This window comes from Cervus canadensis, chromosome 17 (genome assembly GCF_019320065.1).
Source record: "Cervus canadensis isolate Bull #8, Minnesota chromosome 17, ASM1932006v1, whole genome shotgun sequence".
Lineage (NCBI taxonomy): Eukaryota > Metazoa > Chordata > Mammalia > Artiodactyla > Cervidae > Cervus > Cervus canadensis.
The window spans coordinates 21,477,209-21,496,141 of NC_057402.1; the positions used below are offsets into that span (position 1 = coordinate 21,477,209).

General features: G+C 33.4%; 1 protein-coding gene across 4 annotated transcripts in view; it reads right to left on the minus strand.

Annotated features, from left to right (window-relative positions):
• MIPOL1 (mirror-image polydactyly 1) overlaps positions 1–18,933 on the minus strand; it is a 284,075-nt gene that overhangs the window by 182,221 nt on the left and 82,921 nt on the right. For all 4 annotated transcript variants that reach the window (XM_043489769.1, XM_043489765.1, XM_043489767.1 and 1 more), the window contains one exon: positions 11,116–11,245. In XM_043489769.1, coding sequence (XP_043345704.1) covers positions 11,116–11,245 — 130 coding nt within the window. The remainder of the gene's footprint in view (positions 1–11,115; positions 11,246–18,933) is intronic.

An 18,933-nucleotide genomic window follows, 5' to 3' on the forward strand; every position in this document is an offset into this window, starting at 1 on the left:
AATAAATTTTAAAAAATGAAAAAAAAAGAGTCTTAGTGCTCACTGAAATGTTTGCTGATGTTGGTAAATTGAAGAAATGCAGTAAAGAAAGAAGCTCTAAATCACATATTTAGAAAATGTCTGTAATATAACTTAGGCGATAATTAAATTTGGTAGATTAAATGAAGCTATCATGGATACCAGTGAAATGACTTAGATTTTAGAAATGATGTCAATTATTTAAAAACTGTACTAGGGAATTCCCTGGTGGTCTAGTGATTAGGGCTCTGTGCTTCCACTGAAAGGGGCATGGGTTCAATCCCTGGTCGGGGAACTAAGATCAGTCATGATGTGCAGTGCAACCAAAAAAAAAAAAAAGGCAAAATAAAAATTGGGCTAAAAATTTTAGATATCCAAATTTTTGTTTTGATTTTTTCCCCCTCTATTTCTTTGCTCCTATGATTTAACATTTACCACACACACACAAAAAAAGGATACTAGGAAAAAATAAAAGACACTTAATAAATTTATTACAAAATTGTTCCAAATTCCACAGTTCAAACTACTACATTAATAGAGAGGAAGTAAATTTTAGAACACTGCATTTTCACAGGAAAAAATATGAACGTATGTAAAAAAAACTATTTCTACCCATATTTAAATAGTGTAAGTTAACAAGTAGGTGAAGCAATTTTGAATTATATATATTTAATGTATTATATCTCAAACTGCTAATGTCCCCTTGGATTCACATTCCAATAAGGGTAAATATGTACTCTAATCTTTTATCTTTTTCTCCCCAAATCAATCCAAAGTTTTCAAATATTCTGCTTCATAGAAGCTTAGTTTATAAGAACTATGAAGATAATCACTTCTTTTACTCAATTAAAAAATACAGTGGAAAAGTATAAGATAAAATTCTTACACTTGTTTAAAATCATATAAAAATATTTGAAAAACATGAGCAGCTTTAACCATGAGTTACTGGCTGGCTAAATATGATTTTTAAGAAAGCCATAGGTGGTGAGAAATATTTACCTTAATGTTGTTCTCTACAGATGAAATCAAAGTAAGAGCTGATTAACAATAGTTTCCAAAGATGATTAAATTTTTATAAATTTAACAATTTATTAAACTTGATCATTTAAAATGGGAAAAGACACACGGAAATTAAGCATTTAGATTTACAGATTACTGGAAACAAAAAAACTTATTTCTCAGTATTATGCATCTCCCTTTTTTTTTTTGTTTCAAAGAATTACATATGGATGAAAAGAAAAAGGCAGTAGAGACAGGTTAACTAATTCATATGTTCCAAATAATCAACACAATAAAAAGTGCATGGAATTCCTATATAGTATCTGTACATTTTTTTCAGGCACTGCAAAATGAAGAGTTATTGACCTTAAGGAAAATCAAATTAAGAGTTTAAATGATTTAAATTAACAGTTTTCAACAGGAAATGGTTAAGATAACTGTATTTAATCTAATATTAAATTCCCTGCTAACAACTAAAATTTAAGAAAAAATATTAAAATCGAATTTTCTTAGCAGATGTTATATACTAGATCCTCAGTATATGAATGCAGCATTCTGATTATAAATAACTTGTGTGGTTGTCTTACAAAGTACATGATATACAGTGATTTATCACTTTCTGATAAATGAATCTGAATCAAGTTTTAGTGAGTGAGTATGTCAGGTCTGAAATACAAGGCATGAGTGAGTGAGCCAAGTCAGCCACTTAGCATGTGCATCTCAATTTTGCTTTATTATGACCTTTTAAAATTGATATAAGTATAAAGATAAATGGTCACTAAGAGAAAAATAAAACATGAAAAGAAAAACTTCTCTCGTACAAAACAACAATGAGGCATCACCTAATACCTGTTAGAATGGCTGTTATGAAAAGGACAAAACAGTATATTTGACACATTTTTCTGAGGTGGATCATTCAATATCTACTTAAAGATTAAAAATCAACAAAAGTGGCTTGCAGAAGATTAAATATAGTTCTACGGTAAGTACATACTATACTGTATCACTAATGAAAACAAAAATTAGACAAACAACTTACCTTTAAAAAACTGAAGCAATTTAAAACAGTTATATAAGACATTCAACTTTCTATGTAAAATGACTTTTTAAGCTTAAGGTTTACTAGCAGCGTGTACAACATATAAGTTTTATTTGCTTAATAAAGACAAAATAATAGTTGTCATACGAAATAGAGCTAACAAATTATACATTATATATCAATAGAAAGTTTACAGTTAAACAAAAGAACCTCAACCTTTCATAAACTCTAAATTATTCCTATAACAGTCTAATTAGACAGTCATGATAATCAGTAAGAATATTGCTGAAGTAAATGTCCATGGGCTCAAGTTTCAATTGATTTCCTATACCATGCAAATTCTGACTGACAACCTTGCACTCTAAGTGAAAAGACTCATGCACGAAATGTCACATTTCTTGATTTATTCCTAAATCAGTCAATATAACATCTTTTCCTTCTGAACCTAGAGTCATTTACCTTGTTCAATGGGAAGAAGCAAAACTTTGACCCCAAATGATAAAAATAATTAATGATCAGCTTATCAGAAAATCCTGAAGTGTTTGTTTTTTCTGTAGGTCTCATTTTTTACACAGTGCCACCTTTAATACAGTACAAAAAAATACACCAATAATAACAGACTGAAAAAAAGATATCATGATCTCAAAAGCTGGAATGTTCATATGCACGCATGTCTATATTGGCATGCTACAAAAGTCATTTTACCTTGAATCCTTTTTATTTTTTCCTAGTTTTGGATAGAAGCAAAAGAGACAAAAAGGCATTAAAAATTCAGGGAGTAAGGGAAAGCAGAGAAGTGACAGAATAATAAGACAAGACAAACATTATACAGAAAGAAGCAAAGTAGATCAGAAGTGAAAAAAAACGGTAAGAGAAAAGAGAAGGAAGGAATTTCCAGATAACAGGAAGCAAGAAATGAGGAATTAAAAAAGAAATGTTGGAGAAGGAAATGGCAACCCACTCCAGTATTCTTGCCTAGGAAATTCCATGGACAGAGGAAGCCTGGCATGCTACAGTCCATGGGGTCACAAAGAGTCAGACACAACTGAGCAACCGAACACACATGCTATCACGAGACCAAAGGAGAGAGAAAGTTCAAATTGAGAATAACTATTATATCCCATTGATATGGGATAAATTGATATGGGATATTTTGCTCTGTAAAGTAGAGCACTATCTCTCAAACCAAGGAAAAAGGTCGTTGTTTAGAGAAATAAAGATGCAAAACCCTTTTTAAAAAAGAGAGAGATGCAAAATAATTCATATATTTTCTTCTTATACACAATGCTTCTAAATATGCCTTTCAGTCAAGCAAAGCTCAGTTATAAATTGGTTCCATCTTAACAAAGATTTAGTCTGAAATGCACTATTGATGGTCAGAGTTCATAGACCTCAGCTAACTAGAAAGGAACCTCTACAGCACCATATAAAACTGTACTGACATGCTCTTTGTTGCTGCTGTTGTTCTTGCTTCTTATGCATTTGTCCTGATCCCCTTACCTGAAACCCTAGACTGTAATAAAGTAGCAGCTGTCTATAAACTTCCTAGGAACTAAAAATTCTTCATTATCACTTGAAATTATTTTAAATATTTATGTAATTATTTACTTGATGCTGATCTTAACTGAGACCATAATGCCGTGTTCCCAGCAACTAGCAGTGTTGACACTGACACTTAGCACATATTCAATTAAGTATTTATTGAATGGACTAATTAACTAAAAGAGAAGGCTTAGGATAGGACTGTTTTCCTTTTCTCCCTTTCCCATTCTTCCCTCAATATGAACTCTACCTAGAACAAAATGAAAAAGGCTATACCTCAAAGAAGCCTAATTTTCATGTATTGCAATAAAAACTATAACAAAACATATATACAAATGAAAATAGACAATGGAGGCTAAAAAGTTTAAAGAAGGTTCAATTTAGATCCATCTTTTAAAGAGAGAGAATGAACTGACCATCTCCTCGTCCATAAAGCAAGTCATATTTCCAAGGGAAAAAAAAAGAGATAGAATGAACAAAACTAATAGACCAATTTAAGAGGAATTCTGAGGAAGAAGTTTTGGTTTGGATATGTGAGAGAGCGGTTATGCCACTGATTGGTACAGGGAATTAAGGAGAATCAGGTTTTAAAAATAAATTAGTAATTCCATTTTTGGATATGATAAGTTTGAGTTACCCGAATAGATCTGAGGTAGCTACAACATGTGACTTACTATGACTCCTTAGGCAGGTAGTCAATCACTCTTAAGTTTGCTCACCTATAAAGCTTGAATATCACCTACCTCAATGAGTTGTGATACTACATAAAAAATTGATTTGTAATCTTTTCAAGGCAAATTTCATTTCAAAAAACACTCAAATCTATTTATAAGAAAAATTCATGATTAAAATTGGTGATCTCCTGGAGTAGGAAATGGCAACCCACTCCAGTATTCTTGCCTGGAAAATTCCACAAACAGAGGAGCCTGGTGGGCTACAGTCCATGGGGGTCACAGAGTTGGACATGATGGAGCACATATAGCAGAGCACATATGTGTATGTATAACAGGTTCATTTTGCTGTACACCTAAAACTAACACAACATTGTAAATCAACAATGCACAAATAAAAGTGATTAAAAAAATGGATAGTCAATCTACATAAAAGATTTATGGTCATAAATTATATGTGAAGTGTAGTACTGTGAACGGTTGATAAGTTGAAGCTAATAATACTTGCAAACCCCTAAAGAACAATTCTAAAGATATTAATAATAAAATAAATAAATAAATAAAGATATTAATAGCTGCACTATTGAAATAAGAAAAAAGGTATCTATTTGAAGAGTATGTTTAAACACATTCGGCCCCAACAACTGTTGGGGAATACTTTGCAGAATCAGTCTGCTTTTGTAGATAAAAACAAACTGATTCTGCAAGGTATATGAAAAGGCAAATGCACCAGAATAGTCAAAATAGTTCTATAATAAAAGAGCAAAGTTTAGAAGGATGACATCTGATTTCAAGCTTTAGCAATCAAGAGTGTGTGGTACTGGCAATGACAGTGACAGACTCACAGATCAACGGAACAGAAAAGAAAGTCCTGAAATTAACCCCCGTGAATACAGCCAATTGGTTTTTGGCAAAGGTGCAAACGAAATTAGTGGAGAAATGATACCCTTTTCACAAATGGTGCTGGAATAAATAAATGTCCAGATGTAAAAGTAAAACTGTATGTACCATGTGCCACCTTACACAAAAATCAATTAAAAATGAATTATAGAACTACATGTAAAACATGAAATTTATAAATTCTAGAAGAAAACACAGGAGAAAAATTGGTGTGACCAAACATGTGGCACTGAGTTTTAGATTCAATGCCAAAAGTACAAAACATGAAAGAAAAACAAATAAATTGGATTTTATCAAAATTTAAAACTTATATTCTGCTAAACATATTGTTGAGAGACCAAAAATACCAAACATGAACTGCAAGAAAATATTTGAAAATCACCTATCTGATAAAGGACCCACATACAGAATACATAAAGAACACTTAAAATTAACAAAAGAAAATAATCCAACTTCAGAAACTGGTCAAATATCTGAACAGACACTTTACCAAAGAAGATACACAGCTGGTTTACCTGCTCAATATCATCTTTATTAGAGAATGGCTAAATGCCTAAAACAGGAAACTTAACCAAACAAAAAGGACAATTACAAATGCTGGCAAGGATGGTGAGCAATGAGAATTCTGAGTCATCCCTGGCTGAGTCACTGCTGGGTGGGCACATCCCTTTTATAAAACATTTTACATGTTTTATAGTGCCAGAAAGTAAGAAAATGTTCAAAAACCAAAAGGATGAGAACAAGCCAAAGGCATACAGGAATCACCTGAAAGAGTTTCCAATGGTCAAAACTGGAACACTCCAAGAAACAAAATAACACAGAATTTGATTATAACTCAAAGTATTAATAATTAAATGAATATCAATGAGTCCATACTGACATAACTAAGCACATAAATGAGGGATAAAAATCTCCTGTATTGAAGAATCACAAATAATTTATATAGATATTCTCCACTAAGAAAGGTAGAACTCAATGAACCAGGACTTCCCTGGTGGTTCAGCGGTTAAGAATCTGCCTTCCTATGCAGGGCTGGATCTCTGGTCGGGGAACTAAGACCCCACATGCTGCAGGGCAACTAAGCCCATGCACCACACCTAGAGAAGCCTGCGTGCCGCAGCGAAGACCCAGTACAACCAAAAAAACTTAACCTCCTAGCCCACACTCTCCAGCCCACCATTGAGTATAGGCTGCATTTTAGTGATCTGCTTCAAAGAGCAGAGTATAAAAGAGGAATGTGGGTAACTTTACAATGAAGAAACATGGCAAGCACTACCTTGATTGGGAGACCAAAATTAACACCCCTGGCTGAAAGTCATGTTGACAGAATATAATCTTGAAATGATGTGATAAAAATGGCATTTCACTTCTGTCTGTACTATTTGTCCCATAAGACCAATACATCAAGTCTAATCATGAGAAAGACTTCAGAAAAACTGACATTGAGAAACATCCTATAAAATACCTGACCAGTACTCCAAAAAACTGTCACATCATCAAAAATAAGGAAAGTCTGAGAAAATGTCACAGACCAGAGTAGGCAATGGAGACACAGTAACTAAATGCCTATGGAATCCTGGATAGGATCATGGAAAATAAAAAGGACATTAGAGAAAAGTAGTGAAATCTGAATAAAGTATGACCTATAGTAAATAGTTGTATAACAATGTTGATTTCTCTCCTGTGACATGTATATCATAGTAATACAAAATGGTAGCAATAAAAGAAACTGGGAGAGCGTTATATAAACTTTGTATTATCCTCACAACCTTTCTGTAAATCTGAAAGTATTCTAAAATGAAAAGTTTATTCTAAAAAAAGTCCAAGTAAAGACAGTGGAGTGAAATCTGAACACAAATCCATCTACTCCATCACATACCACTTGAACAGAAGATAAAAATTAATCCAACTGTAGAGGAAGCAGGACACCATGTAGTCATTTTTTAAAGTAAGGACAAGGTGGAGGGTGGAAAAACGATTTTGAACAGGTTCAAGTAACTTCTCTTTTTACACATGAAAATAGGTATTCAGAAAAGACAGTGACCTCACCAAATCTTAGGAATTTTTCACTAATACCACACAGAAATAACCTTAGAGACCAATGAGTTGAGTAGACAGCCCAAAGAAAACTTAAAATCTTTCTGTATTACTAAGAATCTTTACAGATGAAGCAAAAATCATCAGGGCTGGCCATTTTGTTTGCCTGGTATTTTTTTTTTTTTTTTTACTACACTGGTGTAACAAATAAAAGCCCAAAAGTACTACTCCATGGAATCAGGATATTCACAAGAAGAGACAGAGTGGCCCCTCAGTGCAGTGCAAGACACCAAACAAAACTCCACAAGCAGAGGACAGGATCTCAAACAAAATGGGCATCCAACCCCAAGGAGGTCTTCCCAACCTCTGCTACTACCCCCACTGACCTAGGGCAATGTAGAAAGGTGGCCCAGAAGCAATACCTAGCCAAGAGTCAGAGGGGAAGGCAAACAGGTGTCAAATAATATGAAATATTTATCAAGGAAAATTCCTTTGCACCATATCAGAACAGATAAAAGGTCTTGACGATTTAAGTATGAGCAAGATAAAAGAGAAATGGCAAGTCAGCTATGAATTCACCACAAACACACGACAAAGTATGCAGATGAGATACAGATCACAATATAGAAGATAACACTGACCAAGCAAAAGAAGGAGGTTGACCTATTGATGCCTGGCATTCTAGAAAAGCATAAGAACATGAATTCAATAAAACAAATTTCAAAGAGAAGATGCCAAAACAAAAGAGCAGATGAAGAGGAAAACTGAAAACTAAAGGATAGACCTGAAACTTGTATAATTTTAAAAAGAAAGAAAAGAAAGCTTGAGGAAACACTGAGAATAAATAAACAGACAAATATTTAATAAATGAAGTAGAAAGAACAGGCAATGGGATTGTAAAACTGGAAGTACTAACATATAGGAAAGGCTTGAGACTGTCACAATGAATGCACAGAAAAAAAACAGGAATTAAAATAATTATTGAATTGATAATAGATGAGGACCAAAGTGCCTTAATAGTAACCAAAGTTTTTAAAATAGAAAACCAAAAAAATAAAAAAATCTAAAATTTCCCTGAAATAAAGGAAGAATCAAATAGTCTTTAGAAAGGCATGCTGTGATTCTAAAAATATTATTACCTAATAATCAACACAAACATCCTGATTAAGTTGTTCTACTTCAAAAATAAAGGAAAATCCTTTTGGTACCCAGGCAGGAAAAAATAAACTACCTTTAAGTGAGGAAAAAAGGAATATGATTGACGCTAGACTTCTTTTCAGACAAATTTGATGTCAGAAAAGTCAGTAACAGTTTTTACAATGTTTAGGATGAAAAATACTTGAGCCAAGAATTTTATTCATAACCACTGTGAATATAAGGATAATAAACAGCCAATCTGGAGCATATTCAAGTTTAGAATAAAGTATTTATAAATCCTTCCTTAAAAGACTATTTGAAAATGAAATTTGGCTACCCAGGAATTTCCCACAATAAAGAACTCAGGTGTAAAAATGCCTGTATGATAAAAGTTCCAGCAATGATTCTTAATTCTTTAAACTATAAAATTAAGGTTAAACCCAGAGAAGCACTTTGGCTATTGTATCCAATGTAACTTTATAAAATTTTGGAAAGTAGAATTCATAAGGAAAAAGAAAAAAAGGAGTTTAAATTTATTATTTATTTCATAGCTGAGTCAAATAAAATTGTTTAAGTAAAACACTACATAAAAAATATTGATGAGATTCTAACACCTTAATGTTTTTCAGTCTCTTTTCTTAAATTTAAAAGGACCCTTAGGGAATTAATATATCTTACTGAGAGAAAATGGGGCTTCTGTGGTGTCTCAGATGGTTAAGGATCTGCCTGCAATGCAGGAGAACCTGGATTCGATCTCTGGGAGAAAACAGTGCCTCAGGTTCACAATTGTCTTCAGTTTCACAACTGATTATTACTCTTAAATTCAAGTAATATTTATACAGAACTGCTGCAAGTACTTTTCAATACTTATTAAATCATTTAGCCCTCATAACAACCAATATAAAAACAGCCACTACTTCCACATTTTGTAATTCCAGAAACTGAATAATTTGTCCATGGTTGTACAGCTAAGAAGCAAAAGAGTCAAAATTCCAAGACAGGTAACTGGGTGTGGAATCTATGCTCTTCACCTCAATAATATAATGCCTCTCATATAAAACAGAATGTAGAAAATGAACTAATTTTTACCAAATAAATTCTATTGGGCTTCCTTAGTGGCTCAGTGGTAAAGAATCTGCCTGTGATGCAGGAGACACAGGAGATGCAGGTTCAATCCCAGGGTCAGGAAGATCCTCTGAAGAAGGAAATGGTAAGCCACTCCAGTATTCTTGCCTGGAGAACTGCACGGACAGCAATCAGACGGGCTATAGTCCATAGGGCTGCAAAGATTGGATACAACTGATGCAACTTCAGCAACTTAGCACGTTGCAAGCATCTATTCAATCATCAACCATCTATCCTTCCGGACGGTAGTTTATATAAGCAAAGAAAAATGTTTGGAATCATGTTTCCCTATTGATAAAGATAGTTTTTTGGGAGTAGGCAGTGTAGAATTCAGCTAATATTTTTTCCTTTATTTTTATTTGTCAATGAATTGAATGTTTATAATAAGTCTATCTACTTTTTGAATGAGCCTTCAAAAAAAGCCTTTAGTATAAACAAAAACCAAATCATGCCATCTAGTCACAACTTGAGCACTGCAATATTAATTATTTAATGCTTGCTGTCAAATAAATCACCACTTTTTTGGTACCTTTTTGGCTTTTTTTGCCCATACCATGTGGCTTGTGGGATCTTAGATCCCCACCCAGGGATCAAACATGTGCCTCCTGCAACGGAAGCATAGAGTCCTAACCACCAGACTGCTAGGGAACTTCCCACCACGTTTTAATTAGTATTTGACTGTGATCCCTCAGAGAGTCTAGAACAACACTGGGCAAAAGAAACATTCAATAAATATATGGAGTGATCAACATAAAATACTAGATTATTGTAGTCTATCTATCTTGCAAGTAACACATTTCTAGATGCTCTAGGGCCTTTCTACCCAAAGGGGACTTCTTAGATTAGCATCATTTGCATGATCTGGGAGCTTGGCAAAAGGCAGAATCTCAGGCCCTGCTCCAGACCTATCTATCAAGAATCTGCATTTTAACAATATTCCCCCATGATTGGAGTGCACATTAAAATTGAAGTACTTCTTTCCAGTGCACTGTTTCTCTAAAAAAGTTAAAGTATTAGTTGCTAGGTCGTGTCTGTGACCCTGTGGACTATGACCTGACAGGCTCCTCTGTCCATGGGATTCTCCAGGCAAGAATACTAGAATGGGTAGCCAATCCCTTCTCCAGGGGATCTTCCTGACCCAAGTTTCTCTAAGTGTGGTCCAGTGTTTACTTATATCAGAATCACCTGGATTGCTGTTAAAAATGTAGATTCTCAGGCTCAACCCTATTTCAGGTGTCATTAAGTTTAAGACTCACAACTAAAAGAAGTAAAAAGTACTGGAGACTATAAATGGGCACAGCAAGCAGAAAGCAGTAAAAGAACCCAGAGAGCTGAAATAAACCAAGAAGGAGATAATAAGAAGGAGAGGAAGAAAAGAGGAGTCACAGAAGAAAGCAGAGTAAGGACGTCAACAACAGCACTGTGAAGAAATAAAGTCACTTCACTGAGTGTTTCCCTTCCTTCCTCCCTCTCTGCCTTTCCTTTAGTAACTGAAAACTACTAGTATGACAAAAGTTCTAAAAAAAAAGACTGGGGATATCGAATTTACCACTGTAATTGTAACGTTTTTGAACATGTAACCATCACATAATTCATGCACTTTACATATGCTCCTGATGCCATATGTGGCTTTACAAGCATACGTACAATTTTAGAGACATTTCCATATCCTTGGCTCGTGCAATTGCTTCATCTCTCTCCTCATTGGCTAACTGCAGTCGAGACATAATAGCTTCATCACGTTCTTTCTGTGCAAGATACACCTCTTCAACCAGAGCTACCAAAATACATAATTCAAAATTAATTTGAAAATACAGAAGAAAATGCATACTTTTAGCAAAAATAAAAAAATTCTTTTATTCAACTGAATTAGCGTCAATTAATCACTTGAGAAAACATTTTAAAGCTACTGCAAAAGTGAGATACCATTTCATACCCATAAAATCAAAAATTAAAATATTAATAAAAAATATTGAGCTTGTAAAATAACGGAAACACTCAAATATATTGCAGATAGGCATATATATTTCTACAACCATCTGAAGAGCAATTTGGCAATGCTGAAGCTGTGCCTCATTTATAACCTGGCTAATCTCCTCTTTGGTATGAAGCACATGAGAAATTCTTGCACATGAGTACAAGGAAAGAAGAATAAAAATGTTTAGGAGGCATGTATAAAAATGTTTATTTCAACATTATATAGTAACAAAAACTTACAAATAACCTAATGTAGAATAACTGGAGCAGGAATAAATTTCTATACATTAAAAGTGGAATACAATGCAGCATTTAAAATGAATTAACTATAGACAAATGGACAAATCTCAAAAATGAAAATCTGAAAAATACAGGAAGTTGCAAAATAAAGCAAATCTAACCATTGTGGATTGACACAATTAGTAAAAATATTAAAATGAACATGAAAATGAAAAACATGAAGTTCAGGACAGTAGTTACCTCAGTAAGATGACGAAAGAAGAGGAAACAGGCGAATACAAGGGGGCAGAGTTGTGCTAGTTTAGCATGGCACATCTCCAGAGGCACCATTTATATTGATTACAATACAAATGACTTCATTTAAATTTCTGCAGCACTATCAAAGGAGCTTATATGTTATCTGAAATTGTCATTTCTCAAGCTGAATTTCTACTTGAAATCTTACATAACTTAAAATATCACTGCAATTTTAGAAAGGGGCTCAAATACTTATATCACTGAAGCACATTTATTTATAGTGTCAAACCACAAAATAAACTTGGGAAAGACATTTGAAACATTGCTTTAGGTCACAGAATACTGAGCTTTGTACCAAGATTTGTCATAGATTAATATACTTTTAATCAAGATAGTTACTTTTATATTACTTAAATTATAAGCAGTAAAAGAGAAACCCTGAGAAAAAAATCAACTATATCTTTTCCATAATAGAGTGTAAAATGGAACATGCAATGGTAAAACAAAAGGCACAACCATTTCTAAGAAGCTGAGCCTGAGGCAAGATAAATATTCAATAAATTAATTAATTCATGAAATATTTATATAGTTCCTGTGGCAGTCATCAATCCAGTTTTAAGTCATATGAATACAGTGGTCCTAGAAGTCCTTATCACCCTGCAGTACACATTCCATTACAAGAAAACAGACAGTAGTGAGAAAAACAGACCAAAAATTAGATAGGTAGGTATGGAGACATATTGCTTTAAAGGAAAACTCATAGAAAAGAGAGTGATTTGGTACATGTGGATTACAGCAGACTATTTCAGAAAGAGTGGTCAGGAAAGATCTTTTTAAACAAATGACATTTCAGTACATTCAAATAAAGGAAGAGAAACCATATTTATATTTGAAAGTAGATGAAGTTGAAGAAAAACTGCAACTAGGCCCTAGAATATTGGTGAAACAACATCAATATGACTGGACCACAGTGAGAGGGTGAGAGTTCTTGGGGATCACACTATAAGTCACAGCAGGGAATTCAGATCTGTTACAAAGCATCAGACACGACTAGAGAGTAAAGAGCAAATACGATGGTAGCAATGGAGGCTTATGAGCAAGGAAATGACAGACTCACAAACATGTTTAAAAAGGAATTCTGGCTTCTGGGTGAGAAATTATTCATATGTGGGGCAAACATGGAAGCAGATTCCAGTAGGGAGACACAGGAGTGATCTATGCAAGAATTCACATCGATAACCCACAAGAATAACCCTTTCCCTGAAACTTAAAGCTATCCATAAATAAATAAATATGCCACCCTAGAGAAAAGACTTCTAGAAAAATAGGCACAAATTGATCAGATCTGTGTTTTAGAGGAAAACACCCAGAGATTAGCATTCAGAGCGTCTCAAGCAGCGATTAGAGAAAAACTGTTGGATTGGACATGCCCCTTAACCCAAGATGAGATTTTATAAGAGTCCAGGTGAGAAATAATGAAATCGTGAATTAAGGCAAGGGAAACAGAAAAGAGAAAGAAAACTGATTCAATTCGTAACAAAAAGTTAAGCACGTATCAAATTTTCGAGGAGAGAAAAATAGGACAGGTGACTTCACTAAGGCACACCTCCATCTATCAAAAGATAATCCTTATAAAACTCTGGGGAAAACAGGTTACTCTTCTTCCTGCTGCCACATTGGTTCCAAGGGGGAAGGGGAGTCTTAGTCCAACATTTAAGGAAAACTGGAGTCTAGTTCTAGCCTACCTTCCTGCATCCTCTACCATTATATTCCTTCTAGGTCAGTAGTTCACAAAATATAGGATGTGAAATACATTTTTAATAGTTATGTGTCATTTTAATGTATGTTATAAAAATATAACTAGCACATTAAACCTATACCTTATCCTTTATATGTGAAATCTAAAAAGAAATGATGCAATTTAATTCAATTAAGAATTTCCACTCTTCAAAGATGCCGATAAGAAAAAAAAGAGAGAGAAGCCACAGAGTGGAAGAAAATAACCTTAAAGTATGTGTCTGATAAAAGACTTGCACCCAGAATGTAATTTTAAAAACTGTCAAAGTTCAATAACAAGGAAAAGAAACAATGAAAATTGGGGAAAAACTTGAAGACTTTTTATCAGATATACTGATGGTAGTAAGCGCAAGAAAAGGTGTTCAACATGTTCAGTCATCAGAGAAATGTAAATTAAAACTATGAGATAGCCATCATAGACAGTTGACCCTTGAACAATATGGGAGTTAGAGGTACCCTTCCTCTAACTACTTAAGACAAAAATCTGTGTATAACTTTACAGTTGGTCCTCTGTATCCACGCAGAACCACAGATCATGAAGTACAGTACTGCAGTGCGTATTTATTGGGAAAAAATTACATGTATAGGTGGCCTGTGGAGTTTAAATCGGTTTTGTTCAAGGGTCAACTTACAAACTTATTACGATGACTTATAGGAAAGATTGATATAAGATGTTGGCAAGGATGTAAAAAACAAAAAAGCGCCTGGACCACTTATACACTTCCTGTAGAATGTAAGATAGTATAATCACATTTTGTAGTTTCTTAAAAAAGTAAACATACACCCACCATAAGATTCAGCTACTCCACTCAAAAGTATTTATCCAAGGAAAATTAAAGATTATGTCCATGCAAAGACTTAAACACAAATATTCATGGCATCTTTATTTACAATAGTAAAAACTCAGAAACACCCCAGATTTCTAGTAACAGATGAATGGATAAGCAAACTACCTAACAAATTGTGCTAGAACAATTGGATATCCACATGCATAAAATTGAATGCTTTTAAACAACAGTTTAGATAAAATTAAGAAATTCTTGCTATAAACCTAGCTTTTGGAAGACCTACTACTTTCCAGTACAATTTTCATATATTTTTAAAGTCTACATCATTACTGTTAAGTGCTTATTTGTGGCCATACTATTCTGCTTGTATGCATCAATTCATCACACTGTTTTGAAAAAACCTTTTGCCTATAATGTAGTACACAATAGTGAGTTTTATTTTCCCCTATTAGTTGTATACAATCTCTAGTTAGTTGTATACAATCCTAGAAAGGATATAAACAGCTTAGAGAAAACAATATGATATATTATGAAGAATATGGGCTTTGATTCAGATCCAAGGCAACTTGGTTTTTTTTAATATTTCTTAAATTATTTTAGTCACAGTTCAGGTGTATAAAATGAATAGAATACCATCATTTATGGTTACTAGGGAAAATTAAATCAGATGATATATAAAAGCTCTTGGTCATATAAAGTGGATTCTCAACAAACATTATTACGATGCCACCATTACCATTCCATGCCACCATTACCATGCCATCATCACCTTCAACCCACAGTCTCACAATTTCGCTTCATTTCTAGACACATTAAAAATGTGATTTTGATTAATTTGGACCATTGCTATCTATAGTCACTTCAAAATTACTTACCTTTTAGGCTTTTTCATTGATATGGAAAAAGTACAAATGGGAATTGAGTAAGATTTTACTCAGAACACATTCTATATTATACAGTATACTATAAAGACATGTTTGTACAAAATATGACATTCTAAGATATTTTTTAATTTTTACATTACAAAATATTTCTAATTTGTGGGTCAGATAAGATAAATAAAATGATGCCAAACAGTGACCTAGGTACCAATTAACATGAATGTGTTACTGCCCGTAATATTCTGGCATATCAAACGGTCAAAACACAATTTGTGTGCATGCGAAATCACTTTAGTCTTGTCCAACTCTTTGCCACCCTATGGACTGTAGCCCACCAGGCTCCACAGTCCATGGGATTCTCCAGCCAAGAATATTGGAGCAGGCTGCCATGCCCTCCTCCAGGGGATCTTCCTGATCCAAGGATTGAACCTCTTATGTCTCCTGCAGTGGCAGGCGAGTTCTTTACCACTTAGCTCCACCTGGAAAGTCCCAAAGCACTATTCACTAAATTTTTAATGCCAACAGGCTTCTATCACTTCTGTATAGTGTGATGAGATCTTTATAAAGTGACATTTAATGTAAGCTGTGTTCTACTTTATATACAATAACACTTGATTGAAAAGGTAAGGCTGTGACTATTAAGGGCTTGTAATGTCTAGTTTGGAGAAGGAAATGGCAACCCACTCCAGTAGGCTTGCCTGGGAAATCCCATGGATAGAGGAGCCTGATGGATTACAGTTGAAGGGGTCATTAAGAGTCAGACATGAATTAGTGACTAAATGACAACATGAAAACCCCAGAGTTCCCAAATATTAACTTTTATATTCAGCATCTCCATAGACTTACTTAACATACTTGGTTGCCTTATGACCATCAGAATTCTTTCATGCCCTCCTGTCTTAGTTTGCTTTCTGATATTTACGGCTTGCCTCAGCAATTCCCAACTTACTGTGACATTAGAACATTATTTCAGTGGCTTAATTCTACTTTATTAAAATTTAATGGGGTAAATAGCATACTTACTTAATACATTATTGGGCTTCCCCTGTAGTTCAGCTGGTAGAGAATCTGCCTGCAATGCAGGAGACCTGGGTTCGATCCCTGGGTTGGGAAGATCCCCTGGAGAAGGGAAAGGCTACCCACTCCAATATTCTGGCCTGGAGAATTCCATGGACTGTATAGTCCATGAGGTTGCAAAGAGTCAGACACGACTGACTTTCACTATCAGTCACTACGAGTGACTTTCACTATCTCTATGCTTAAGGATAAACGCTTTACATCAAGAGTTTATTTGGTCCTATGTGATAAACAGAAAACATTTTTTCCCTCTATAATGCTGTATCAATTCTAAATAAATGAATAATGTGTGCATTTAAAGGAATATTCTAAGGTTAAAATTTTAAATACCATAAAACACACACACACACACAAAATCTGATTATGCATTTTATACATGTTACGAAAAGTTTTCCAAAAGTAAAGTATTACAAAATGATAATTTCAACAACTATACTAGGTTATATGTGAAATTTGTTGATTATGAAAAACCTGATTCTTTTTCTAGAATTCAGTACTTTTAAAGAATCAATATGCAACTCTCAAACATTTTTAGTAAAGAAAACTTAATTGTAAACACAGAGCTTTTCCAAGGTAGATGACTATTACAAAGTTCACTAGAAAATCAATATAGCATTTTAGTTGGAATTTGCTCATTAAACACCCACAGCTCTAATGCAAATTATGATGGAATGAATAAAGCAAATACGTATGCTTCTTTCTTTTTATTAAATGTAAAATCTACTGTTAATTGCATCTCGTATGTCATACAAACTTTTCTCCTTAACTATTAAATAGAAGCTTTAACAAAAGTCATTAGAGATTCTCTTTCTTTGACTTGAATAAATTTCAATATTTGTTCAGTAAAGGTTCACAGCAGTTAAATTACATTAACAAATATTATTAGCTACTATGTAAGCCAACCAAGTAAAATACTTGTATTGTAGGTAAAACAAATCATTGGGTGTTTACAATAATATTTGGATATCTCCATTTTTAAACATGGTTATCAAATACCCTATAATTCTTAGTCAAATGAGAAAGATTCAGAGAGGATCACCCCAGTCCCCACCCCCAAATACTCAAATTTGTTTAGTAAGCTAATTGTTTTCTAATATGGGCAAATGTAAATATGAAGAAGCTGAACCATACTAAGTATGAGTTTATTGAGTCAAGACAGAGTACATATTTTCTTAGTAGAACCCAAGTCTATTGACAAGCCCACATTCTACACTCCTCAAACTACTTTTAAAATACAGTAGAAGTAAGACGGTTTATTGGAAAACATTCTAGTTTAAACATCAAATCATAATTCTCTAAATAACATAATTTGGAAGACAGACATTTCCCAAGAAAAAGAATCCATTAACATCCTCAAGGTAGTTATTTAAATAGAAAAGGCTGAACTGCAGAGAGGGAAGAAGAAATCATTAGGATTTGAATTTGAAAGATATAAAATAATCACTAATTCAAGTTCCAAAATTCTAAGCAATAAATATAGGTAATAGTTTGGTTAAACATTACCAAATTTCATATTGTATGAATATTTTTTACTATTGCTTTACATGAGGTTAAATGAATTCCTTGCAGATAATATTTATGAAATCACAATATGTATACATTCTAGAACCACAAATATTACACTATGTCTTAACTTCCTTAAAATTTATAATTTCTCTTTCTTGGCATAAGTTGTTTATTATAAATTAAACAGGTGGTAAATACCACACACCAGTAGGGAACTAACCAACATACTTCAAGTAGTTTGACGGTTCTGTTCTTGGCATTACATTGCTGAATTCAACTTATTTCTTCAGAACTTCTTTAATAAACCAGAATATTACTTTTCTAAAGCTGGAATAAATGTTCAACATTTTACATGATTATTCTGTAAATAACCTTTTTTTGATTGAAAAATAATATACACTCACTGTAAAAATGTGGAGAAAGAAATATTTTGCATAGTTTTATAACTTTCTGGGTATATTTAAGATAAATAGAACATGTTTTCATATTCTTTAGTATTCTTCAAAGGTATAAAATAGAATAGAATAGACTTTTATCATAGGGACATGACATATTTGACTGGACCAGGATTCTCCTAAAATAAGATTTTACACCATTTCCAATTATTCACTATATGAACAACACTGTAATGAACATCCTTCTACACAAATCTTTATGTATGTACATAGACAATGACTTAGGAAAATTCCTAGAAGTATGATTACTACATTAAAAATCAGCTTTTTAAGTTTTTTACTATGTTTTAAAATTTTCCTCTGTAAACTTGCTATAAATTTATACTTCCCAAGAGTATAGAAACTGCCAAAGAGTAATTAGAAAATTATACAAAATCCTAAGTTTAAGGAGCAAAACTATAAAACAGCAACTTTCTGGCAAAACCTGCCATCATTACATACATGTATTTAGTACAAATAATGCAGACTATATAAAACACTTGGAGAAGGAAATGGCAACCCACTCCA